Below are 26,223 nucleotides of genomic sequence, written 5' to 3'. Positions count from 1 at the left end.
TTAATCAGTAGCGTTCCCACTAGGCTTCTTTCGCAGGGAGCCGCGACTTGCCCCATTTGTAAGTGTCAAAAGACGGCCTGGCCGTTTTCAAGCGCCCTGCTGGGATCGCCTCACTGAGGCTGCAGAGCTGTCTCAGCTCTCCCCGGCTGCATGGCTCCCCCGGCGAGTGAATGCTCACACTGCGGGTGAGCTTGGGACAGCCCAGCATCTCCGTGAGTGCTGGGCACGTCCCCTACAGTGACCATGCCCCTTTACCCTGCGCACACACGGCAAAGTTGCCCTACCATCCAAGGAGGAACACTGAATCAGCTACTAAATAATTTCAGGTTTCATGCTTTTATCAGCAATACCATAATATTTCAAGTTGACATCTTCCCATCGCTTTTGAAAGTGTATTTGAGGAGAGTTGCAGAATCTTAATGTAAACAATCTTCAGCTAAACCAGGAAATCCCCAGTTTACCAAGCAATCAGATCAATGAACTACAGAGCACTCCAGGAGAGGAGAGTACTGATCTTCTGTAAGGCAGTAAGCTACAACTTGTGTGATGCATTAGTAAGGATGGGGCTGCATATGACTGTAGTGATCGCAAATACACGCTATAGCTCGTATTTTACCCGGTATTGGAGGACCGGGGACTCACTTTTGCAGAATGGGTGGGTTCCCGGGGAGGCGCTCCGCTGCGGCCAATCCCTGGCTCCTTAGTAGGCCAAGATGATGTGCACTGCAGCCAATAGCGCTACCTTCTCTACCCCTTCAGAAGCTGGATGAAATTTAATTCGCTGACGCCTCTCCTGCTATTTGGAGGCGGAACCGGAGGCCCAGCTCACAGTCAGGAGTAGAAGGGCTGGGCCGGAGGTGCAGAGTGGCCGGTCCCATCTTAACACCTTGGGTCGGCTGCTGTTATCTGTTGGGCTGTGTGTGCTGTCTATTGCCAGCAGTACAGTGCAGACGCGCGGACCCGCACCCTCACTATTTGCGACCAGAAACACAGTAGAGATGCAAGGTCCCACCCCTAGTCTCGTCTCCCCTGTCCGATAGCCTGACCATAGCCTAGAGAGCATCAGCATTTTTGGAATAGCCAGCCAGGTGCCTGCTGCGAATGAGGACACCAGTACCGCAGCGCACCTGGCCCCAGCAGCCCCCGGCTTTCAGCCTCTAATCCTCGCCTTCCCTCCACCCTTAATACCCGATGTCACCTAGCCCCCTCTGCGGTCCCTGCCTAAGCTTCCTGTTCTTAGCTCCCCTCCACATCTCCCCTCCCCATCTAATACCTGGCACCCTGCCTACTTCTCTTAGGCCCAGCTCACCTCTACCATCTCTTGTATGTGGCTCCCATTCCACTCTAATACCTGGGGGCTCCCAGCCACTTCTCCTGTCCCTATCTACCCCTAAATCCCCTCCCCACCACCTACGCCTGTGTCCGGCTCCACACCTCTTACTCCTGTGCCCGGCTCTGCCCCCATACATCAAGACAAGGAGCCAAAAAGGACCTGCAGCATTAGCGCAGCCTCCACATCCAGCTCCCACCGAATAAACAGGACAGAAGAATGCACAGCTAGACGCAGAAAATTCCTTAAGCATTTTTGTTCAAAAGGTAATAGAACAAAATCATTGGTATATTTTTACATTTATTAGTTTGTGGTTTTTCATAAACTACAGTTTCTACATAATTTTATGTATCACTGCTATGTAAGAACAGTCTAATGCAGAAGATTTCACAGAAATCTCCTGCAGAAGGCTAACTACCGCAGCAAACTGCAGTCCCATTATTGTCAATGGGGATTGCAGTCTGACCTCTAGGTACAAAACCGATGCAATTGGGGGTATCAGATGGGCATTCTAGGGGTGTATGGGCAAGTGTGGTAGCATGTGGTGAGGTCTGAAGGTTATTTGGGAAGCTCGAAAGCATAAGTTATGATGGGACCAGCTCAGCGCTATCACTGTGACTGGGTAAGGTCATGGTGAGAAGACAGTTGAAAGGAAGCAGGAATACAAAGACACTGGAATGAGCAGGGTCTCAACAGTATAATTGTTTAAAGATCCCATAAAACTGATATTAAAAAAAAATAATAATAATGTGGTAAACACCCCTCTTAACTTCATACATCCAAATCTGTATAGTGAACCCTCACTTTAAAAAATTGGGGTCCTACTCCAGTTTCTGGGTCCCATCACAATTTATGGTTTTGAGCTCCCCATATGCCATGAGACCACCCCACATCCCCTACACATACTGTACACTATGGAATGTCAGTCACCAAATACCCCTTAATCTTCCCCATCCCATTAGTGTCATCATTGGGATCTCCCCCCAGTCTCCATGGCCATAACAGCATCCAAATCAATAAAACTTATGAAATGAGCACAGACTATAAGGGGCCTATGTATACAGCTGTATTTACATAAAGTTATGCAGTTTCTGCGTAATTTTATGTATAGTTCCTATGCACTAATGGCACAATGCAGGAGATTTCATGAAATCTCCAGCAAGTGCTAATTAGCACTTCATATTGCAGTCCCCATTATTATCAATGTGGACTACGATCTGACCCCTATGTACTAAACTCCAAAAGCAAAGCTTTACGGAGTTTAGCTCCGGTAGTTTCCAGATGGTGTAAACTACAGTAATGCGGCCCATACATGGTGCGATAGGCACCGTGCGACGGGGGATCAGACGTCCGACATATCGGGCGGTCCCCACACAGTGCGATCGGGTGGCCGGCAGACCGCACGATATGCCGGCTCCCTCCTCTTCCACCCGCATAGCGCTGCATGGGCTCCGCACATCATATCCCCTGATCGACTGAAACTGAAGTAAGATTGGGGGATGCGATGTACGACCCCATGGGTGCGCGCTCGTTCCAACATCATGCCCATACACGGTGCGATATAGGAGCCAAATCGTACCAATCCGTCGGATAGGCTGCTTTATCGCAGTGTATGGGCCGCTTAAGTCTATGGGGGCTCTAGATGCAGGAGAGAGATCTTTCAATCTCTCTCCTGCATCTGCATCTCCTGCCCCCGGCCGGCTACAGAAGTGGACGCTGAGCGCACGTGCAGTGTCAGCTTACCCCGGAGAAGTCTTTCACTTCTGCAAAAGACTTCTATAATGTGTCGGGGATATAACTCACAGGGACAGCGGTGGAGATATAGATATATATATATTTATTTATTACACACACACACATATACAAAAGATGAAAAACAAGCGCCTCATAGTGTAATATGCTTATTGATTTATACACGCACCATAAACACACAATATGCATACCGTGATTTACTAGAATACAAGCACGTAGTATATAATCCTTAGGGCGGAATTCAATTGTTTACACGGTCCGGTTCTCCCGTCTAAAGTGACAGAAGTTTGCTGTTCAATTGCTGCCGTTTTTCGCGCTGAATGCACCCCAAGTGGTTGGGTTTAGCCACGTAAAGTAGCTACCCCCGACCAAAGTGCTGTGCGCGACCGCGAGAAGTGATGTTTGGGCGCCCAAACAGGTCACTTTTCGCACATTTGAGCTCGCACCCCGCTGGGGCTGCGTGCTGAAATGGAGCGCTGGCAGCTGATTGCGCCCGACAGGAGCAACAATTGAATAGCTCCGTTTGGCGCGAAGGGGGGGTTTAGAAACAATTGAATTCCGCCCTTAGAATTTCTGTATCTCCCTCTTTAGGATTTATTAGGTCCAGTTCTTACTCCAAGCTCATTAATGTATATAGGAGAGAAAGAACACACGAAAAAGACACACAAAAATGCGTAATTACATGAGTTCAAAAACAGGCTTATCTGAAAAAAATCACAGCATCAGCTGACAGAGGTCCCAGCTTCCTCAATGTGTTTCGTCTTATGGTGGGCACACACTGGGCGATATTACTGAGCGACTGCACGATTACGACATCGCAATCGTGCACAAATCGTGCACTTTTATGTCGGAAACGACCTGTGATGCGCACTCCCGCTGGTCGTTTCCGACATTGTCCATCGCCTGAACATGTAGCACAATCTGACGATAACGACAGATTGGCATGTTCAGGAATGATGGACAGTGTCTGCACTGAACGACTGATCGTTCAGTGCAGACACTATAGGGGATCAGGAACGACGATCCTTTACGATGCTGGAGAATTATACATTACTCGTCGCTCAAGAGCAGGGGTGGCCAACCAGTCAGAGGCTAAGAGCCCAAAAATATTGTCAAAGAACCGCGATCATGCGTGCCGAAGGTGTACGTGCAAAAGAAAATATAAAAAATAGAGGGCGTGGTTTTGTGACAGCTAGGCCACTCCCGTTATACTGATTGTAGGAGCCTGATCGTGTATCAAACCCCCATTTTTAGTCAGGTGGGTGGAGAGTTATTTAGGTGACCTTTTCTTTGAATAGCAGAAATTATGTACAGCTATTAGCATTTTCAATTGGGTATTAATAATTATATATGCCCTTGATAATTGAGATATAATAATTCTGTACAGTTATCAAGTAACACCAGGCAGCACAGTCTTCTGGCTCTGTCTGCTATTTTGACACATCTAGCCTCCTTCTGTCTCTCCAGCCCAGCCCTAGACAGCCAGCTCCACACTTACCTGCTACTTCGTGTTGCTCTCACACGCCACGGCTTCTCTATCGGTGGCGCAACATTATGTCACGTGTGCCACCGCCGCCAGATCTCCATAGGGAGAAAAAAAAAAAAAAAAAGCCGTCGGCGGGTAGTCAGCGTGCCCGGGAATCCCCAGTCCAATCCCCCTGATGACTGCCCTGGTCAGAGGAGCCGCATCAGAAGAACGGAAGAGCAGCATGCGACTCAAGAGCCACAGGTTGGCCACCAGAGTCCAAATATACATCACTACCAGTGAGGTCAATGGTTGGGGAGGCACACATGGATGTGCCAGGAGCCTCTCACCCCCTATTCAATGTAACTCTCCCCTCACTACACTAAGCTTCAATGTCTATTGATTCTCCTACCTGCATCAAACAGTCTCTTCTCTTCCTCCCCCTGCTGCTGACTAGCTGGCGGTCCCTGTGCAGCGCACTTCCTAGTCACTGCCACCAGACCTACAGTGAACACTAGGGAGTACGATAGGGGAGGGAGTATGACAGGAGAGGCTCAGCCCTGTTAACTACAGAGTTCTTGTGCAGATGTTTCTTGCAAAGGTAGTTTGGGGAAACTGCATTGGCAGACACATTTTACTCACTACAGCACTCAGCAATCCCTGCCAATGTTTGGCCTATCGCTTTGCAACTTAAATCGTCATTGCTCTTACAGTTCCACTTCACAATAACACTTACAGGTGACCAGCAAGTATAGCAACGCAGACATGTCACAAACACACTTGTTAGAATGGTGGTACAGTGATCGCACTGTGAGGAAAATTGTGGGTTCCAAGGACCCATAATTCAAAAAGTTTGGGGTCCTATTTCTGGGTCCCAACATAATTTGTTATTAAATCTATTATATAGCGATCAGACCGCTCCACGTCCCTTAAATACCCCTGACCTCTCAAAGTGTCTCTTAAATCTCCAGACCACCACATGTACCCCTAAAATGTCCATTAGTTCTCCCACATTTGCCCTCAGACCACTCCATATGGTTAATATGGACATCAGATCAGGAAAAATGACCTTAGGCCTTCCTGCATGCCCCTTATTAAACACATCAAACTCCATAAAGCTGCTAGTAGATAACAGTCAGCATTCTGTGGAAGTTGCAGTCTGGTTATTGCTGGTGTGTGTGTGTGTGTGTGTGTGTGTGTGTGTGTGTGTGTGTGTGTGTGTGTGTGTGTGTGTGGTGTAATTATTATATGGCTAATAGCTTGGAGGACACTGCTAAACTGCGGTATATAATATACAGATAAACCAACAACAGTAGCAGTGTCATACGGCAAAACTCTGTTTAGTGCACAGAGCCAAATACTACACTGACATTACACATATATTAATACTTGTGTGTAAGGTGAATGTCGTAGGGCCAGGATATACACACTATGCAGGCTCTACCTCCAATGACATTACACATATACACAGAAATCAGGATGGCACTCAGTCTTATTTACACCTTAAAATGGTCCTTTATTCAGTCCGTTTTAGGGTTCCCCCCTTTCGTCAGGGACAACAGTTTTCAGGGGGGAAACCCCCGAAACATTGGACTGAATAAAGGACAGGTTTAAACGGTGTCAAGACTACTGAGTGTTGTATGGAGTGACTGCAACACTCCGGAAGGGCACCTTAGCAAGTATCGCTGTAACCCAAAATGCGAGTGCCGGGTTCATATCTATACATACATACATACATACACTACCCCAGCCTTACCCCTCTGCTGCCCAGTGGCCTGTATAACTTCCACTGACATTACACATATGATGCCCCAGCTCTAGCCCACTCCACATTATCCCTAAAGACATGTAATACATGCTCTCCGCTGACTTGTATTAACCCCAGTGAAATTTAAACAAATACCCCTCCTCCCAGCTGATATTACACTGCAATATCCATGTCATTGTCTGTCTGCCCCATTGTATTTACAGACATTACACTGTGCCTGCTCACACTGAGTGATGTAGTTCTCTCTGGGCCTAATTCAGACACGCTCGCAAGCGGGTCGATGTTGGCCAAGTGCGCATGCGCACGATGGAGGCGGCGGCTCTGTCGTGCGCATGCGCGAGACCCGAATAACGACGGCCAAGCCGTCGTTATGGGTCTCGCACCAAAGGGGGCGCGCTGTCGATGGTGATTGACAGCACGTCCCCTTTGGTGGGCATGGCTGCCCAGACAGACGTTCCCATGGGAACGCCTACCGTCTGGGGCCGGCCCCACTGACATCACAAGTGATGTCAGTGGGAGTGCTTTTGGCTCTTATAGAGCCAAAAGCACTCCAGGGCTTGCGGCAACGAGACCCTACCGCAAGGGTCTCGTCGCAAGCCCGATGGTCTTGACCATCGCGACCATCATTTTGGCCGCTCGCTATAGCTGTGGCTGGTCACCCACAGCTATGCGAGCGGCCAGGAGGCCACTCTTAAATTCAGAGGGACGGCCCTGATTCAGAGTGAGCGCTCTGTCAGAGCGTCCGGCTCTGAATCAGGGCCTCTGTGTGCATGTAAGGACTTTAGACTCTTACACCTGACCCATATCCTTTCTTTGTCCTGCAAGTATACTACCATTCTGTGGGTCCTCTTCCTGCCCATGGCAGCCTCATACTGTATCCCATCAGTCACCTCCTGTCCTGCCACCTACTGCTGGCATCTACCCGCATACTGCTTCTTCCATAGTCACAGTCCTGCAGAGCCCAGCTGTATATTCTCATGCTCCTGTATATAAAAAGACAGTGCACCACAGCTTTCCCCCAGTATGTCACCGTCCTCATCCCCTGCCCGGCGCTAACAGCTCCTAGCCACACAACACAGCAGGCTGTACAGAATCCTGTGAGGGGAGGACAGGTGACTACACTCTCCATAGTCTCCTCCCGTTGCACTGCCATTGGAGCATGAAACTGATTGACAGCACAGGACAGCACTTTTAAATGATCAGAGCGCGTCCTGAGGAACTCAGCGGGGGGGTTTTTTTCCTTTGTTTTGAGTCCCCAACATCAATACTCGGGTAAAATACGGCAGCATGTAAGTGCGAACCCTGGGGATGTACCAGGACAGTGTCAAGTTGCAAAACACTGATCCTTACAGTACAATAAAGGCTACTGATAAATGTATGCCTATTGAGATTGCATAGCTGTATGCTTGATTTAATGTACCTGTTAGCAATAGGTGAAGCTGAAATAGCCAAACATTGTTTTGTCTGAAAGTTTTTTTTTGTTTTTTTTTTTAATAGTACTTACTAAACATTAAAGTGTATCTGTGTAGAATTCAAAACACTCCAGCAAGAGAGAGAATTCTTTACTGTACACAATTTAGTTTACAGTAGCTGCTTCTTTGTGAAGCCAAAATGTGCTTTTTCCACAACAATCCTGCCTGGACTGTAAATAAAATGTTTCATTTTAAAACTGAACAAACAAGGCAGCTACTATTATATTACTAAACAGACATATTTATAGAATTTATATGTCTTATGCTGGCCATACACTCTGCAATTATCGGGACGATCCGCCCGATATCGGCGGATCGCCGCGATAATTGCAGCGTATATGCAGGCGACCGAGGGTTAAATATTGCTCGGTCGGGCATGCTGGATTGTCCAGCATGCCCGTCCGATGCGATATTTACCCGGGAAACTGTCGGCCGCATCGGGCAGTGTATGCCCAGCGCGGCCGAAAGACAGACATTTCCTGAAGGAACAGGGAAATGTCTCCTCCCCCGGGGGCGGAGCGCGGATGTCGGGCTATACACTGAGATTTCTCTCACAGTGTATGCCACGGACATCTGCGGCTGGCAGCCAGCCAGATAAAATGTCTGTCGGTCTGACAGACATTTTATCTGGCAGTGTATGCCCAGCATTAGTCCCAGTGGTGTGTTTGTGTATAGGTTCCAAAAGTGCTAATATTTTGCAGACTAGAGATAAAAGCACATGGGTCCGATTCAATTTAATGCAAGCCACCAGCAGCTCGTGTCACACATTTTTCGCCTAGTAGGTTGATTCCGTTTCTTCGCCTCCATAGGCTGCGTGCAGTACCCATTCTCAGAAACGCCCAGATCTTCAGGTCGCCGAGGTGCGGTGCCCGCACTGAACGGCGTTCACTTAATGTCATTCAGTGAAGGAGCCTAACCTCCTATCCCCGAGCATGCCAAACCCGGCGAGTGTCAGGTTGACGGGCATGTTCAGTAGACAGTCGGGGGTTGCAAGGACCCAACATGCACGCGCATCGCTGGTACTTCCCGGCTATCCATTACCCAACTTTGTGAACAATACGAGCAAAACCTCCTGGTTTTGGTAGTATTGTTCAAAGTCGGGTAATGGATAGACCCCTTAACACGCAAAGTCACCAGAAGCTGCTTCACGAAGCTAAACGAATTGGCCCACTGATATTAGCATAGAATATTACATCTGTTACAGAAAAGCATCACCAATTGTCAGTGCAATCAGATAAAGGAGAAAAACAAAAATTAAAATGACCCTCACACAGGGGGAACATCGACATCAACCCCACATGTAGCAAGCTGCTGTGTACAACCTTGCAGTGTAGAAGACAAAACAAACCCCCATAAGTATTGGATTTAAGCAATTTAGCAGTATATGGGCGGAATTCAATTCATTCCAGCCCCAATCGCGCCCGACGGAGCTATTCTATTCTTGCTCCTGTCGGGCGCGATCAGCTGCCAAGATCTACATTTCAGCCCGCAGCCCCACGGGGAATGAGAGCTGAAATGTGCGAAAAGTGACATGTTTGGGCGCCCAAACATCACTTTTCGCGATCGCTCCCAGCACTTTGGTCGGGTTTAGCTGCTTTACGCGGCTAAACCTGACCTCTATGGGTGCGATCAGTGTGAAGAATGGCGGCAATTGAATAGCGGCCCGCGATCTCCTGTCACTTTAGACGGGAGATCCGGACCGCGTAATCAATTTAATTCCGCCCTATGAATCCATAGTTAGCAAGGACATAGGACTATCAAGAATCAGTGATTTTAACCGTAAAGAGTAGTATTTGGGCAGCAATGTCCTTGCGCCCAAGTTCTAACGTGGCCATACATAGAGCATTAGGAATTTGCAAACCTTTTAGTTACTCAAGAGACCATATCTGGGTCAATTAACGGTCAACCTGTGTTCAGCGAGCATAATATGTGGGCTTAATACACACTCAGACAACAGATTTAAGGAGGTATAAAACAGATTCAAAGACAGTTGGACTCTCCAATAGTACATAAGTCTAAAATGAGACATAAGGTAAACAACATGTTGATGTTGGCTTAAAAGAAAAAAAAAAAAAAAAAAAAGTTATGCCTTACCGGATATGTGGGATGCCAACTCCGCCTTGCAAAATCTTATAAAGTTTGCTCTCATACAACAATTGGGGATGACGGGCTTTCTGTGACTCCAGTTTTACAGCAACCTCCTGCAAGAAAAATAAAAATGTCATGGGACATATTACCCCCTGCTGAACTTAGGAGAAACAATTCTCCACCTATGGTCTACTAGTACTTTAGGGCTAGAAAAGGAACAGGAGGTTACAACCTGCGTTTGAGTTATGATCAGTTTGTCTTTACCAGTCCTAATTACTAGGTTGACATATCTCATCTTTAAGGGCTCGATTCAATTGATCGCAAGTTAAATAGTGCCCAGGAGGAAGCTCCTGGCGCCATTCAATTCTGCGCGCAGTTAGGTCGGGGAATGCCCGTTCTCCCGCCCCTCGTGCCTTAAACAGGGTGTTTAATCGCAAGAACAGGCATTCTCCGACTAAACTTCCCAGCGCGATGGGCAGAAAACAGCATCGTGTCTGTACTTTTGTCAGATTTCTGCTCGCATTCCTGGAGGGGTGCGAGAAGAAACCCATAAAAGTGCACTAAATTGAATAGATCCTGGAGCTCCCTCCCGCTGCCATTTAATTTGCAGTCAATTGAATCAAGCCCTTAGAATCTCACCAAATTATTTGCATAATATGTAATAACTACAGCGATTAAGCCAGCAATAGGACGATTCAATTTATAGCGATATTGAATAGCTCTGGGAAGGAGGTCCCGGAGATATTCAATTCAACAACTTAAGTGCTTCTAGTTAGACTTAACAGCCGATTAGCGCAACTAAAGGAGAGTGTTTAGTCGTGAGAAACGGCATTTTGCCAACTTAAATGCTGGCCAGGTTGCGGTTAGTGCTGCGCTAAGCTGTAAAACAGCATTGCGGCCTGCACTTTATTCGGATTTCTGCTTTCTCCTCGGGAGGGTGCGAGCTGAAATCCTCCTTAGTCAGCTTAACATTGCGGTCAATTGAATAGCTCCAGGACCTCCTTCCCAGGGCTATTCAACATCAAAATCAATTGAATTTCCCCCCAAAAAGGCAGTTTTAGATCATAATAAAATGAATGGCACAGAAGCTTGAAGTCTTGAATTTATTTGTTCTAATTATATTTTATGGAGCAATGTGCATGCTGCTGCCCAGATTTCTCACATTCATAGGGCACGATTCAATTGAGCGCGATGTAAATAGCGCCGGGAGATAGCTCCCGGAGCTATTCAATTCATTGCGATGTTAGGTCGGGGAAGGCTCGTTCTCGCACCTTAAACAGTGTGTTTAGGCGCGATAACGGGCATTCCCCGACCTAACTTCCCGGTGCGAGGCTGTTTTCCCGGCGCGAAGGGCAGAAAACAGCCTCGCGCCGGGACTTTTGTCGGATTTCTTCTCTCATCCCCGGAGGGATGAGAGAAAAAATCCTTAGTAGGATTTGGCAGCGCGGTGTATTTAATAGCTCCGGGAGCTCACTCCCGGCGCTATTCACATCGCGTTGAATAGAATCGTGCCCATTGATGTGTCACAACACCTCAGTACTCATGTGGATGGCACATTAGACAAGGCTTAGAAATCAATTTATCCCTAAGCCTGCAGTTCATTCTTAGATTACATTTACAGGGCTCGATCCCATTAGGTGCGAGAGGGGTAAGTTGCCATTACAACGGAGTGAAACGCATGCATTGGCACCGCAACTAGCCTTGGACTTGAGGATTTTGAAAAAAAGTGCAGCTTCACTCACGGCTAATATGACCAAGTCCGGTCGCAAGGATGTTCTGATAGAAAAATCCAACACAACTTAGGGCCGTATTCAATAAGTTTCGCACCCGCGATACTTTTCTGCATGCAAAACACGCGATGTGGGCGAAAAGTCCGGCATGCGAAAAAGTATCGGGCACGCTCCCGCTATTCGCCGTATTCAATTAGAAAGGACGCAAAAACTGCACCCAGCGAAACTGAAACAGGCGAAAAGTCCTGTAAAAAATGGAGAACACCCCCCAAAAGAAGCACTAACATTGGGGATCACTATAGATGACCCGGATTAGCCCTAATGAAGGTATTTGGGGTACTTAAGTTGTGCCAATTAGCGCATTTACACAAGTGGTGAAGAATAGCTTTAAGCAATATTCTTTGGAAAAAATAACTACTCCCAGCAAATTTGGGGTACATGAAATTGGGTGTTAGCACATTTTGAAGTTTTAAATCACGTAAAAAACCTTCCGCAAGCACCTGCAATACAAAAAAAAACACCTGCCCCATACTTGGGGACCCCCCCCCCTTGTAGATGATTTCGCTAGTTTAAGTCTGTCCCCCAACCTGGATCTTTTTCGCCCCCCAAAATGAAACTACATTTTTAGGGTGCGCTAAAGTCTTTAAAAAATTTTTTGGACACAATGGGCGGAATTCAATTGTTTTCGCAGCCCAGATCTCCCATCTAAAGTGATGGGAGATTGCGGGCTGCTATTGAAATGTTCCAGCTTTTCGCGATGAAAAGTGGTAGGGTTTAGCTGCGTAAAGCAGCTAACCCCCGACCCAAGTGCTGTGCGAGACCGCGAAAAGTGATGTTTGGGCGCCCAAACAGTTCACTTTTCGCACATTTCAGCTCGCATCCCGCTGGGGCTGCGAGCTGAAATGGAGCGCTGCCAGCTGATCGCGCCCAACAGGAGCAACAATTGAATAGCTCCATCGGGCCCGATGGTGGCTGGAAACAATCGAATTCCGTCCAGTTTAGTTTTGAGGGACTGTCCCAAGGGTGCAGGGGGGGTCCCGAAGTTTGCACCCCAAAACCGCAATTCTGCACTTTTTTCTGCCTATTCACGGGCGAAACTTTTCGGATGATTACATTGCATTGACTTTTCGCGTAGGCGAAAAGTCTTTGGAATTAAATGCGATGGAAACTTTCTGTCTGGCGAAATGAAGTCACCCGCGATACTGTTCCACAGATTAGAACTTTTCATCTCTAATTGAATACAAGCCTTAGTCTGAACAAACGATACATTATTAGAAAGGATTAACTAAAGAGCCCTATATATCACCACAACACAAAGCCAATGTGTCATTTCAGGATACACACTTACATCTGAAAAATGTTATATGAAACAGAATTTCATGGCAGATAAAAACCACTTCAACCATCTAGTCTGCCCTAAACACATGTACACGCACATACTAGGGTTAATTTTTTTGTTGGGAGCCAATTAACCTACTAGTATTATATTGGCTTTGGGAGGAAACCTGCGTGCCAAGAAGAAAGCCATGCAAGTACAGGGAGAATATATAAACTCCACACAGTTAGGGCTGTGGTTGGAATCAAACTGCTGTGAGGCAGTAATGCTAACCATATCATCCATCCTGGCCTATATGGGCACCAAACTGAACACACTCCAGTGCTTACAGTGTTGCAGCTAGTAGCAGTAGAACTAAAGTTGTATGGTTACAGACAAGGGGCTCAATTGAATTCAACGCGAATTTAATAGCACCGGGAAGGAGCTTCCTGAGCTTTTCAATTAAGGGCGCTGTTTACCCTGACTAAGGATTTCTTTGTCGCATTGCTCATGGGATGCGAGCAGAAATCCGACAAAACTACAGGCGCGATGCGGTTTTCTGCCCTTAGCTCGGCGGAAACAGCATTGTGCCGGGAAGTTTAGCCGGAGAATGCCAATTCTACCGACTAAACACCCTGTATAAGGCGCAAGGGGCTGGAGAACGAGCATTCCCTGACCTAACTGCACGCAGAATTGAATAGATCTGCGAGCTCCTTCCACGGCGCTATTCAATTTGCGTTGAATTGAATCGAGCCTTTGAATCAGGCCCAATATAAGGGCTATTTCCCAATAGCTGTGTGTTCAAAATTGGTGACATTATATGACATGACATGCTGTGAACAAGTGCTTAGATTTGTGGTTGGTTTAAGGGGGCCACTAGTGGATATTCCACTGATCCAAATATGGTCACTTGTATAACACAAGCACATTTATAGCTTAAAATAATTGACGTAATTTAGTGAAATTTGACACATACATCTTTGTCTACGGCAGGGGTGAGTAGTTAGTGGCCAGCCAGCTGTTATTGAACCTCACATACCAGTATGCCTTGCAACAGTTTTAGCATGGCCAAATAGCAAAACAGTGGCAGGGCATGCTGGGATGTGTCTATCTACAACAGCTGGGGGGCCGCTTATTGCCCACCCTTAGTCTATGGGCTCAATTCAATGTGTATTGAATAGCGCCAGGAAGTCGCTGCCAGAGCTATTCAATTCAGCGCGCTGTTATGTCGGAGGATGCCCATTCTTGCGCCTTAAACATGGTGCTTAACCGGCATTCTCCGACTTAAGTGCCTGGCGCGATGCTGTTTCCACCGCGCAAAGGGCAGAAAATAGCATTGCGCCAGCAGTTTTGTCAGATTTCTTCCCAGGAGGGGTGGGAGAAGAAATCCTTCAGTCGGGCTTCACAGCGTACTGAACTGATTAGCTCCTGAAGCTACTTCTTGGCGCTATTCAATTTGCGTTGAATTGAGCCCTATGACAAACATGAGGACGTCATAGCAAGTGTTGTAAGTGTTGGCCATTAGCATCCAGGCCAGCTGTTCACGCATGCGCAAAGTGAGGGCCAACTGTTCACCACCCTAGTCAGCAGCACAGTCCAGAATTCAAATAGGGGAACCACACCAACTGCCAGTGAGGATGCCAGTGAGGATGGCAGTTGGTGAGGTTCCCCTGTCTGAATTTTGGACTGAGCTGCAGCACCGCGTCTGGAGCCGCCACTGCTAGTCAGTAGGTATTCCCGCGTCTGACAGTGGTGTTGTGTACTGAGGCGCCCACATTCACAATGTCTTATGTGCCGATATGAACCTTTATCGACTCAAGTTTAGTGTTCACTCTAGGTTTGGCAGCAGGCAGGGGGCGCCTAAAGGCGGGCGCGTCCGAAAAGGGGACATGATCAAAGAAAAGGGGACGCATCCCCCTTTAGTCACTCCTGAAGTGTGCCCGGCACTTTCCAGTACGTCTGGACAATAGGCGTTGTTCAGCTGTGTATCTGTTCATATCGGCAAGTAGCAAAAAAGGAGGTATGTGTCAAATTTCACTAAATTACGTCAATTACTTTAGAAGTTATAAAGAAAACCTTTATGGCCAATAGAGAGTGAAACACCCAGTATATGGAGACAGCGGCATCAGAAAATAGTGCTGCAACACAAACAGTTAATGGTAAGAGGGTATGGGACACTGGAACCATTGGGGAGGGTATTCAATTAATTGTGGGGTTTACATTGCATCTAATTGGCAGCCAAAATCCCCATGGCGCGGGGATAAGCTTTTCAATAAAATAGATTTTCCTGGGACTAACTCGTGGAAACACACCGATTCCACGTAAACTGCAGAATCAATGTTCTTGTTTTTCCCCACGCGCGAACCCCTACTTGGAGGTGTGAGTTTAACAAAAAAAAAAAACAACAAAAAAAAAAAAAACACCATGAGTTGCGATGTAAATTCCGACTGCAGGGACTCACGCGCGAGGAATCCCCGCTAACTGAATAGGTCCAGCGCGGCATTAGCTAAATTGAAAATGCCCCTATGAGATCCAAGTACAAACAAGTTTACATGCATTACTAGCAAATAAAGCAGCGCAGATGGTGTAATGGTTAGCATTACTGCCTCACAGCACTGAGGTCGTGGTGCAGAGTTTGTATATTCTCCCTGTGCTTGTGTGGGTTTCCTACGGGTACTCCAGTTTCCTCCCACACTCCAAAAATATACCGGTAGGTTAATTGGCTCCCAACAAAAATTAACCCTAGTATGTGTGTGTGAGCAGGTGATAGAGAACATAGTTTGTAAGCTCCACTGGGGCAGGGACTGATGTGAATGGCCAAATATTCTCTGTAAAGTGCTGCGGAATGTGTGCGCTATATAAATCATGGGAAATAAATAATAAAATAAATGTACTTTGACATTAGTGGCTAAGGGACAAAAAGAAATTATTATCTTTATTAATTGCAAATCTATTGATGTAGGACAATAAATGCAATATATAGGTATTAGCCATGGCTATAAGGAGTAGACACTTGCCCAAATTAGGAAACTGTTAGGCAATGTTGATACTTCCTGATCAGTCTGTTTGCTGGGAAATTTTTGGTATGAATTTCCAATGAAAGTTGTTTTTATTGAAAGCCACATGCGGTTTCTATTTGTATTCATGTTAATGTAATGATCCAAGTATTACTTACACAGCGCTACCATTTTACACAGTGCTTTAGACACTTTCACTGCCTCAGGAGCTTATAGCCCAAATTATCCAGAAAAAATTAGGGCCCACTGGTCACCTGCTAGTAGATTTTTGGACTGTTTCGGTGGTATTCAATTGTTTTAGTACGCCCGACGTATCTTAAGTGACAGGAAATCGTGGGAAAGCTATTCAATTGATGCCTGTTATCGCGTTCATAGAGGTCGGGTTATGCTATGTAAAACGGCTACCCCCAACCAAAGTGCTGGGCGCGATTGCTTAAAGTGCCATTTGGGCGCCCAAACAGGTCACTTTTCGCCCATTTCAGCACGCACCCCCCCTGGAGGTGCGAGCTGAGATGGTGCGCCGGCAGCTAATCGCACCCGACTGGAGCAACAATTGAATAGCTCCTGCCGTGTGCGTAGAAGAGCGAAACAATTGTATGTTCACCCAAAGGGCGGTATTCAAGTGAAATATGTCAATATATTTCAATGAAAACATTTTTAAATTGAGCAATAAATAAAAACAGAGCCTTAAATTGATCTTTGGGGGTGTTTTAACTAATCACCAAGTACACCTATGTAGCTCGCATATGAGCATTGTTACTATTACTGCTGTTTTTGTGCAACAGAGGCTACCATGAAACTTTGCAGATAATTTAGTCACCCCAATGTCTGAAGCCTCAATCTTGTTTTATGGGGCATATGTATCAGAGCTTGATGAGAGATAAAATTGTGAAATATATCACCAACCAATCAGCTCCAAACTATCATTTCCAGTGTTCTCCCCAGAAATTTTTTCCAGCTGGGTGGCATCCAAAAGTAGCCGGGTGGGGGCCTTCGCAATTATGCACGCACCGGGAAAAGGGGTATCTCCCTTACCAATTCAGCCTGACATGTCTCAGGCTGCTCCCCCATTGGCTCTCAGTCAAAAGTGCCCATTATACAGTGTCCCCTGTAGTTTTCCCCTTTATGCACTGCCCCCTGGCTGAAGTAGTGCCCCCTGGCTGGCTCCTAATGCAGTGCCCCCAGGTTTAATAGTGTCCCTTATTGAGTACCCCCAGGTTTAATAGGTGCCCCCAGACTGGTCCTGGCCCCAACACTTCCTTTTACTTGCTGACCGCTGCCTCGTGCTGACTGGATCTAACTAGATCCAGCTGGCGCGCGGGGCAGGCTCCTCAGAGTTCCACAGCAGGGGTCAGCGGGAAAAAGTTCCGGGCGGCAGGCTGTTTCTGCCGGGCGGTGCGCCCGCTGAAAACAGCCTGGGGAGAACACTGATTTCTTAAACACAGCCCGAAAAATGTAAGTTAGAAGCTGATTGGGGTGTGTGTGTGTGTGTGTGTATATATATATATATTTTTTTTTTTCTCTCACAATTTTATCTCATATCAAAGTTTTGATACATATGCCCTTAGGGCTGTGAGCAAAGTAAGTCTCTGGCGTACATATAAGAATAGCTGTGACAGAAGCCGTAGTCAGTCACTGTGGGAAGAGTCTTCCTCCAACTAAAGTGGCTTAATAAAGAAAAGGGCTTACAATAAGGTAAACAAGGTGGCGCAGAGGTCTAGGGTCGCCTTGCAGTAAGCATATCGCTGATTTCCCTAGTTCGTTTTCATAAAGACATTAATAACATTTATATGTACGTTTACCATAAGCCCAGCAGACAGAAAAACACTGTACAGCAGGCAGGAACCAGTTTGGTCAGGCGATCATCCATAGGGAGCAGTATCAGCACAATACAGAAGGCTAGTATAGCTATGGGTATAAAGGGCCTGATCAGGACACAACACAATTTAGAGAGATGAACAACAAGAGGAACCGGAGCGGGGCCATAGACAATACTGTGAGTGTAGCTGCCCCCTCTCCGTGTACAATACGGTGCAGCCAGGCGGGGCAGTGACCCCCGCACACATACTGCACACATACACCGACTATACTCAGCGCTGTGCGCCCACCCCGCGCATACTGCAGCACAGGCAGAGCAGCGTGCGGCCAGCAGGGGGCGCTACTAGGCAGACGCCTCATTACCTCGCCATTGGTGATGTTGATCGCCAGGTAGATGTCCCCGAAGGAGCCGGATCCGATCTTCCGCACCAGCTTGTACTTTCCCCCGACAATAAACTCGGCTTTGGAGCCGCTACTGCTCGCCATGATCCACGGGCGTAGGGCAAGGACGACCCCGGGTAACTAACAGCAGGCCGTTCAGGAAGCGAGCGGAGCCCCGGGGAGAGGGCAGTGGTATTCCAGGGTACCGGGGGGCTCGGTCTCTGGACTCTTTGTTCGGGAAGAGATGACCTGGAAGCCGCGTTCCCGCTCCCCTCAGTCTCGCTGTCCCTGCGTCCGAGCTCTGTGTGGCCCAGCCGAGCCTCCCGGATCCCTACGATCCGGGTGGTCTGTGGTCTTCCCTCCCTGTTTCTCTGCCGCAACCCTCCGCTCCTTCCTTAGGCCGCCATCTTGTGCTCTCTTCTTCCTGCTCCCCCCCCGCTTTCTCTGCCTCACCACAAAATGCCCTCCTCCGCACCGCAGTGCACCCTGGGTACAGAGTACAGTCGAAGGAAGGGCGATGTTACTGCGAGCCGCGTCCTCAGTAACAGCAAGCTTCTAAGCCCGCCCACTTCGTGATCTCTCTGCGTGACGTCACAACAGGTCTAGCGGCCATATTTGTCCCGGGCGCTGAATATCCCACTTGCGCTGCGTGTTGCGTCGTGTCCAGGTGATGATGACCGTGACTGGGGAGAAGAATTACACGGTTACACGCACCAGCGGGTGTTCGGGCCGAAGAAGCAGAGCGTTATGTAATTGTATGGCGGTCATGTTTCATCACCCTAAATAGGCTGACGATGACTGTCGTATGTCACAGCGGAGTCCCGATACGCCCTAAAGCCGCCATGACTTTTCATTTGTCAACTGAACATTAGCGAAACGTCATGGCGGCGGTGACTACAAAATGGCGGCCTGCTCCACCCACTCCCGCCAAACAGCCCGCGCCGTGGTAGCCCAAAAGAAAGATGGCGGCGGCGTTGCCCGCTGGGGTAATTGCGGCTCAGAAGAGTCGCCCGAAGCTGCCCTGGCAACCAGCTCAGCAAGGCCACGGGCGTCACACCCCGCACTCGCCACCTGCCTTATTACGGACATTCTATTTACTCGAGACAGCCACGAAGACAATGGCAGACACGTTACGTTTAATAATTATTAGCTGAGTAACCCGTGTGTTAGTCATGAGTTCCGTGCACTGATCTCTACACTAGATGCAGCTGCAGCGCTTTACCACACTTCTACTATCTGTAATATAGTAGGGCTACCGTGATAGAAAATGACACTTCCAACTTTATTTTTAGGTTAAATGAATACAACAGTATGTGGACTGTGTGACACTTGTAGCATAAATTCTCTTGACCAGAAATAATAGTGGAACCAGCATAATATTAGCGCTGCCGTGAGTGAGCTGGCTAGTAAATGAAAGCCTGGGGTAATTACAAAGCACCGAGCCGCGAGTAGTGGCTCCTTTATAAAAGGAGGTTTTAGGATTTGGACAGTATGTGCTAATATGCTACATTTACATCTTCAATTAATGCTATCATTAATTAAAAATTAAGCCTTTTTTTTCCTTAAGTAAAACTATTAAAACATCTTCTTTTGCAATTTTTTTACTTCCACAAAAGTGGACTGGGCTTGCAGTTTCACTAATACCCCTTTGAAACCGACGACCTGGGAAATACTCCGTCCCCGACTCTGGTACAGAGCAGGGTTGTGTACCCAGGACTACGACCCAGGTTGGCACCTTTCACACGTAGGGCCGAATTCAATTAGTCGTGATAATGCAAAAACGTAAGTTTTCGCATACTTTGGCACGTTTTGGGCGGTGTTCAATTGTTTTACAGCTGCTAAAGTGACGGGAGCTCGCAGAGCATTTTTCAATTGGTGTCGATCGCGTCCAAAGAGGTCGGATTTAGCAGCGTAAAACAGCTACACCTGGCCAAAGTGCTGGGCATGGTCGCGAAAAGTGCAGTTTCGGCATCCAAATGGGTCACTTTTCGTGCATCACTTCGGTGCCAGCAGCTGATCATACCCGACAGGAGCAACAATTGAATAGCTCCGTCTGGCGCGAAGGGGGGTTGAAACAATTGAATTCCGCCCTTTGATAATTTTGTGTCTTTTGCCTATGCGTGCTCCCGTTTTTTGCACAATCCAATTCCAAATGCCGTGTTGCGGTATTCTCCCAAAAACTCTGTAGTGTATCTGGCGAAGAGTACCGTAGAAATGGGGAAATCTGTACCCTAAAAAAAGGCAAACTGAGACAGGAAAACAATATAGAAATATATTAGTGGTAGGATTGGACATCGGAAGCTCGGAATCTAATGGTTGCCGGGCTTCTGACATCAAATCATGCGATGGCCACTAACCATCGCATTGCAACAATTTCGATAGTATAACTATTACGATGGTTATACTAACGTCTGAGAAGGGGGCAGGGTCAGCACTCTGAGATGATGAGCTGCCCCCAGGCTCCCTCTACACTGAGAATAGATGCCATACGCATATGCACGGCATCTATTCTGCTGCTCTGCTATGCAGAGCAGCAGTGTGTGCTTCCCCTCCACAGCCATCCATCAGATGGGCATCAGAAAGCTGCATCCGATGGCTGGCAACCATTGACTTTCTGGTATCCGATGGAAAAAGTACTTCCATCGATAATTGCTAACCATCGGCTTTCGCTGGAAAGCACTGTATCGCAGTAATGGAGCATACACACGGTCAGATCTGTCAGATGAACGATTTTACCAAAGATTTGAACGATTTTTAACTGCATTAAAATGAATGGAATCGTCCAAATCTGACTGCAAACTCATCAGATATCGTTATCTGACCATCGGGAACGCGCATCGTTCAAATCCTTCATCTGACAGATATGTCAGATTTTCCTTCAGATATGAACGATTGAACAATTTTTGAAATCGTTATCGTTCAGATCTGAAGAAAAATCTCACCGTGTGTATGCTCCATTAATTGAATTCGGGCCATAGTCTAGACCCGGGTCGAAGGCTATGGGCAGTATCCAATTAGACACGAAAACGTTAAGTTTTCACATGTGTGTTCTTCCGTACCCTTCGCTCGAATGTGCTGGTTTTTGCACAATTTTATTGCAAAAGACGCTAAGCGGCATTCACTCAACATATTCTCAATGTGTTATATGCGAAAAGTGCAGGTGAAATTGGGGAAATCTGCCTGCACCCCCAAATAAGTCAAACTAATGGTGCAACTTGAACAACTATAGATATCGTTGATAGATTTCCTTCCAACTTTCTGTAGTGCAGGGCAAACAATTTTGGTTGTACACACTGGATATTTCAGTGAAGTTTGGCCCTGATTCAGAGCCGGACGCTCTGACCAGAGCGCTCGCTCTGAATCAGGGCCCACCTCCATTAATATGGAGCGTCCTCCTGGACGCTCGTATAGCTGTTGGTCACCACCCACAGCATATACGAGCGTGCAAAATGATGGTCGCGATGGTCTTGACCATCGCGACCATTGGAACTGCGAGTAAAAGCCTGCGGTTGGGTTTTTCAACCGCAAGGCCAGGAGTGATTTTGGCTCTATCAGAGCCAAAATCACTCCCACTGACATCACTAGTGATGTCAGTGGGGCTGGCTTCAGACGGTAGGCGTTCCCTTGGGAACGCTTCCGTCTGGCAGGCACGCCCACCAAAGGGGGCGTGCTGTCAATCACCATCGACAGCACACCCCCTTTGATGAGACACTCCGAGCGAAGGAAAGTCCTTTGCTCGTCGGGTCTCGCATTTGCGCATGCGGATCTCCCTCCGTCGTGCGCATGCGCAGTGGGGACCATCGACCCACTTGCGAGCGGACAGCCGCTCACGAGTGGGTCTGAATGAGGGCCCTTATCTTTACAGGCAAATCTTTACAAAATCGTCCAAGTTGGCCTGCATGCATGAAAGACCATAGATATCGTTATCGTTCATGCGGCAACCCACATCATTGGTCGATCGTTCATTGCATAAAAATAACGATATGAATGATATCATTATCGTTCATGAAAATCGGCCCGTGTGTATGCAGCTTAAGATGTGGTAGAAGTGTATTAGTGACAATAATCAAAGGAATTGGGGATCTTAAATTGTGTCAAATGGCTGTTATATGCATTTTTCTTTAACAGTGGAAAAATTATAGAAAGCAAGGTTTTTTTTGTCCAAAAAAAATGCTGTAGTTAAATTGAAGGTACATTAAAATGAGTGCAAGTATTTTTTTGTGTAAAAAAATGTTAAAAATACACCTGCTGAATCCACCTGCAATGTTTAAAACACATGTCCCATCCAAATAGCACCCCAAAAAAACCAGACCCACTACATTAAAGTAATTTCTACTGAAGGGTCCATAGGGCTCCACAGGAGACCTTGTGGTATAGGTTGATGACGTCAGTCGTCGAGCACCTCAATAGTTAAATTGTGCTCCAAGGATGCATCGGGCTCCTCTCCTATACCCCAGGCCAAGGCAGCTCAGTTTCGTAGGTGCTCGGCACGGAGTCGGGTCACTTCAAGAGGGGCTGCGTTGATCCCAGAAAATAGTTGATGTTACTGCAGTGGACACCCCGCTGGCGCCGAGACGCTGGCACTGCGCTAGGGATCGCGGCGGGTGTCGGGGCTTTGGCTAGCAAAAGCCCCCAGACACCCAGGACTGTGGCTGGACGTCACGGGCAACATTTAGGAAAGCAGCGGGCGTCCGCGGCAGGTGCACCGCTTTTAACACAGTTCATTTACTTCCCAGGTCTGGGGGGTCCCTGGGAAGAGGCTGCGTGTGGCACCAGGCACGGCGCCTGCACTGCCACTAGACCACCAGGGATAGGGGGCCACAACGTCCGGACATTGTGGCATCCCAGGGGTTAATAGCACGCCAGGGGACCAGCCTTTCCCTGTATGGCTTAGCCGACCCCTCCCCCGCTGCACTGCGCGCTTCTCCACAACGGTTTGGCGGTTGCAGGCAGCTCTCCTCCCTCAGGCAAGCCCCCTGTGAGTCCTCCGGTGGCCATATTAATGTGCACAGGGAGCTGCGGAGCCTGGGTCCCCCTACATACCCCTCCTCCAAGCAGGTCGGTGTATGTAGCACTATTTCTACTAGACACAAGGTCTAGTTGATAATAGTGCAGGTTTTCCTGGCATTGTATGTGTCTGTTGCTAACGCTGTCTGACTGTAAACTCTTTTTCTCTGTCAGCCATTTTAGCTATCCATGTACCGTATATACTTGAGTATAAGTCGACCCGAATATAAGCCGAGGTACCTACTTTTACCACAAAAAACTGGGAAAACTTATTGACTCGAGTATAAGCCTAGGGTGGGAAATGCAGCAGCTGGTAGTGCCCCCAGTGGTAATCCCCCCTTTCAGTGCCCCCAGTAGTAATCCCCCCATGGTAGTGCCCCTAGTGTTAATCCCCCCTTTCAGTGCCCCCAGTAGTAATCCCCCCCTGGTAGTGCCCCCAGTGGTAATCCCCCCCTTTTAGTGCCCCCAGTAGTAATCCCCCCTGGTAGTTCCCCCAGTGGTAATCCCCCCTTTTAGTGCCCCCTGTAGTAATCGCCCCCTGGTAATGCCCCCAGTAGTCCCCCCCCCCCCAGTAGAGAGACGTAATAATAAAAAAAAAAAATCACTTCCCTGAAACTCCTGGTCCCGCCGCTAACAGCTCCTCCGGCCGCTTTGCATGGGAGAGACGTCATTACTCATGACGTCTCTCCCATTAGCCACTGCAGGAGCCGGAAGATGGCTCCCGCAGTGGGAGCAGCAGCAGCCGCTGAGAGTCTGACAGACTCTCAGCGGCTGCTGATTACAACAAACACGCAGCTGCCGGCTCCGGTGGCTGTGTGTTTGTGCTGTGTAGCTCTAACTGAACTCCGTCCGGTCAGCGCTACACTTCACTCGAGTATAAGCCGAGGGGGTACTTTTTCAGCACAAAAAATGTGCTGAAAAACTCGGCTTATACTCGAGTATATACGGTACTTTCTTTTTCACTAGCCCTTGCGGTGACAGTGCTGCTGAGGGATCAAATTACTTCACAGTTCAGTGGTGAAGGCGGCGCCTAAGTTGAGCTGATGAGTTTGACACATACATTCATTGGGTGGAATTCAATTGATTCCAGCCCCTATCGCGCCCGACGGAGCTATTCAATTCTTGCTCCTGTCGGGCGCGATCAGCTGCCAGCGCTACATTTCAGCTCGCAGCCCCAGGGGGATGAGAGCTGAAATGTGCGAAAAGTGACCTGTTTGGGTGCCCAAACATCACTTTTCGCGGTCGTGCCGAGCACTTTGGTCGGGTTTAGCTGCTTTACACGGCTAAACCTGACTTCTATGGGCGCGATCAGTGCGAAAAACTGCAGCAATTGAATAGCGGCCCGCGATCTCCTGTCACTTTAGACGGGAGATCCGGACCGCGTAATAAATTGAATTCCGCCCATTATGTCTGGCAGTGATTCTGCTCAGGCTGATATCCCCCTTACACAGTCCTGCAACAAGTGCTTTGCTGGACAAAAGGAGTGAGAGATTATTGTGGGAGGTGTACCCTGTGTACCAGAAATTCAGGATTAATTGCTGGGCCCAGCTCTTCTCAAGAGCCGCCCTGGGTTTGTTTTGCACAAGCACTAACTACCCTGATGGGTCGGCTTGCTGCACCTACAGTGGCCCCACAATTGGGGTACGCTCCGCCAGGGGTGTATCTAGGGATCTGAGCGCCCCTGGCAAGGTAATGGACTGACGCACCCCCCCCCATATTTTAAGGAAGTGCCCCCAGTAGTAGTCCCCACAGTAATCCCCTCTATGCAGTGCTCCCAGTAGTAGTTCGTATGCATTGTCCCCAGTAGTAGTCCCCCCTATGCAGTGCCCCCAGTAGTACTCCCCCTTATGCATTGCCCCCAGTAGTAGTCCCCCCTATGCAGTGCTCCCAGTAGCGGCCATCCCCCCCATAGCATGCCCCCATTAATGGCCCCCTCTATACAGTGCCCCCAGCAGCGCCCATCCTTGCATAACGTGCTCCCAGTAACGGCCCCCCCCTATACAGTGCCCCCAGTAGCGACCACCCCCCCATAAAGTGCCCCCAGTAGCGGCCACTCCCTATTCAGTGCCCCCTAGTAGCAACACTCCCCCCCCCCCCCCGTGCTGTGCCAGAAAAAAAACCACACACAGAAATAAAAAAGCAACTTACCTGATCACCGCTCCTGCCGACGTCCGCCGCTGTGCACTTCTCCGGGCCCGCTCTTGCTCTGCACTACGGAATGGGAGAGACGTCATGACGTCTCGCATCACTCGCTGCGGGGGGAGCTGGAAGACTGAGCTCATGAGTGAGCTCAAACCGGCTCCCTCTGTGGACGCAGCAGCCAATGACAGTCTGTCTGACTCTCATTGGCTGGCTGCTTTAACAAACACAGCCGGCGCTGGCGGCTGTCTATTTGTTACTATGTAGGGCAGACCGCTCTCACTGTGGTCTGCCCTACACTTGTGGGGCCCAGGGAACTAGCGGGGCTAGTTCAAGCACCTGGGGTAGTCCACCCATTGGCTGTTGGTGGCACTGTTGGACGGAGCCCCCCCTTTGGCCGGCGCTCCTGGCAAGTGCCATCCTGGCCAATGGGTAGATGCGCCCATGTGCTCCGCAGGTTGCTATGCCATCTACGTCACGGGATTCCCCGACAGTTGGTAGTGACTCATAATATGCCCTTACAACCTACTCCCTACCAGACTGAAACTGTTTGGGTTAATACTCTCTCCAATACAGTGCAAAACCTGACGGCACTTTGGTTGCTGCCAAGTCTGCCTGTTTACCTTTGGTCCCAATGCCATCAGGATCTGGAACTCAGGGCCTATTCAGACCCGGACGGTATCTGCAGTCCGTTCACAATTGCCGATGGTTGCTAATCTGCGCATGCATCGCAGTGCGCAAGCGCGAACTACACTGCGATCACATCTCTCGCTCGCCCAGCAAAACCAGCAGAGTGAGTGACAGGAGAGGCAGTTTGTCGGTAGTGACGGGCAGTCCAGTAAAAACGGGGGTTTGAGATGTGAACGCAGGCGTGCCCGAGTGTTTTAACGCCATTTTAGAGGCGTGCATAATTAACAGGCAGCGTCATAGTACACGTCACC

The 26,223-nt window shown here is 48.4% G+C and overlaps 1 protein-coding gene across 4 annotated transcripts in view; it reads right to left on the bottom strand.

Annotated features, from left to right (window-relative positions):
- The window catches only part of CSNK1A1 (casein kinase 1 alpha 1), a 47,262-nt gene extending 28,541 nt beyond the window's left edge, over positions 1-18,721 (bottom strand). For 2 of the 4 annotated variants that reach the window (XM_088475777.1, XM_088475778.1), the window contains exons 1-2: positions 18,119-18,716; positions 9,882-9,988 (exon numbers count right to left, since the gene is read on the bottom strand). In XM_088475777.1, the coding sequence (XP_088331903.1) occupies positions 9,882-9,988; positions 18,119-18,241 (230 nt within the window). In that variant the 5' untranslated portion in view covers positions 18,242-18,716. Of the gene's footprint in view, positions 1-9,881; positions 9,989-18,118 lie in introns of all 4 variants that reach the window. The other 2 variants (XM_088475774.1, XM_088475776.1) reach the window with 2 other exon arrangements.
- Positions 18,722-26,223: the final 7,502 nt, after the last annotated feature.

Source organism: Taudactylus pleione, unplaced genomic scaffold (assembly GCF_031769625.1).
Source record: "Taudactylus pleione unplaced genomic scaffold, aTauple2 ptg000178l, whole genome shotgun sequence".
Taxonomy (NCBI): Eukaryota; Metazoa; Chordata; class Amphibia; order Anura; family Myobatrachidae; genus Taudactylus; species Taudactylus pleione.
Note: the sequence above shows the minus strand (reverse complement) of the source record. Positions and strands in the feature narration are given on the sequence as shown.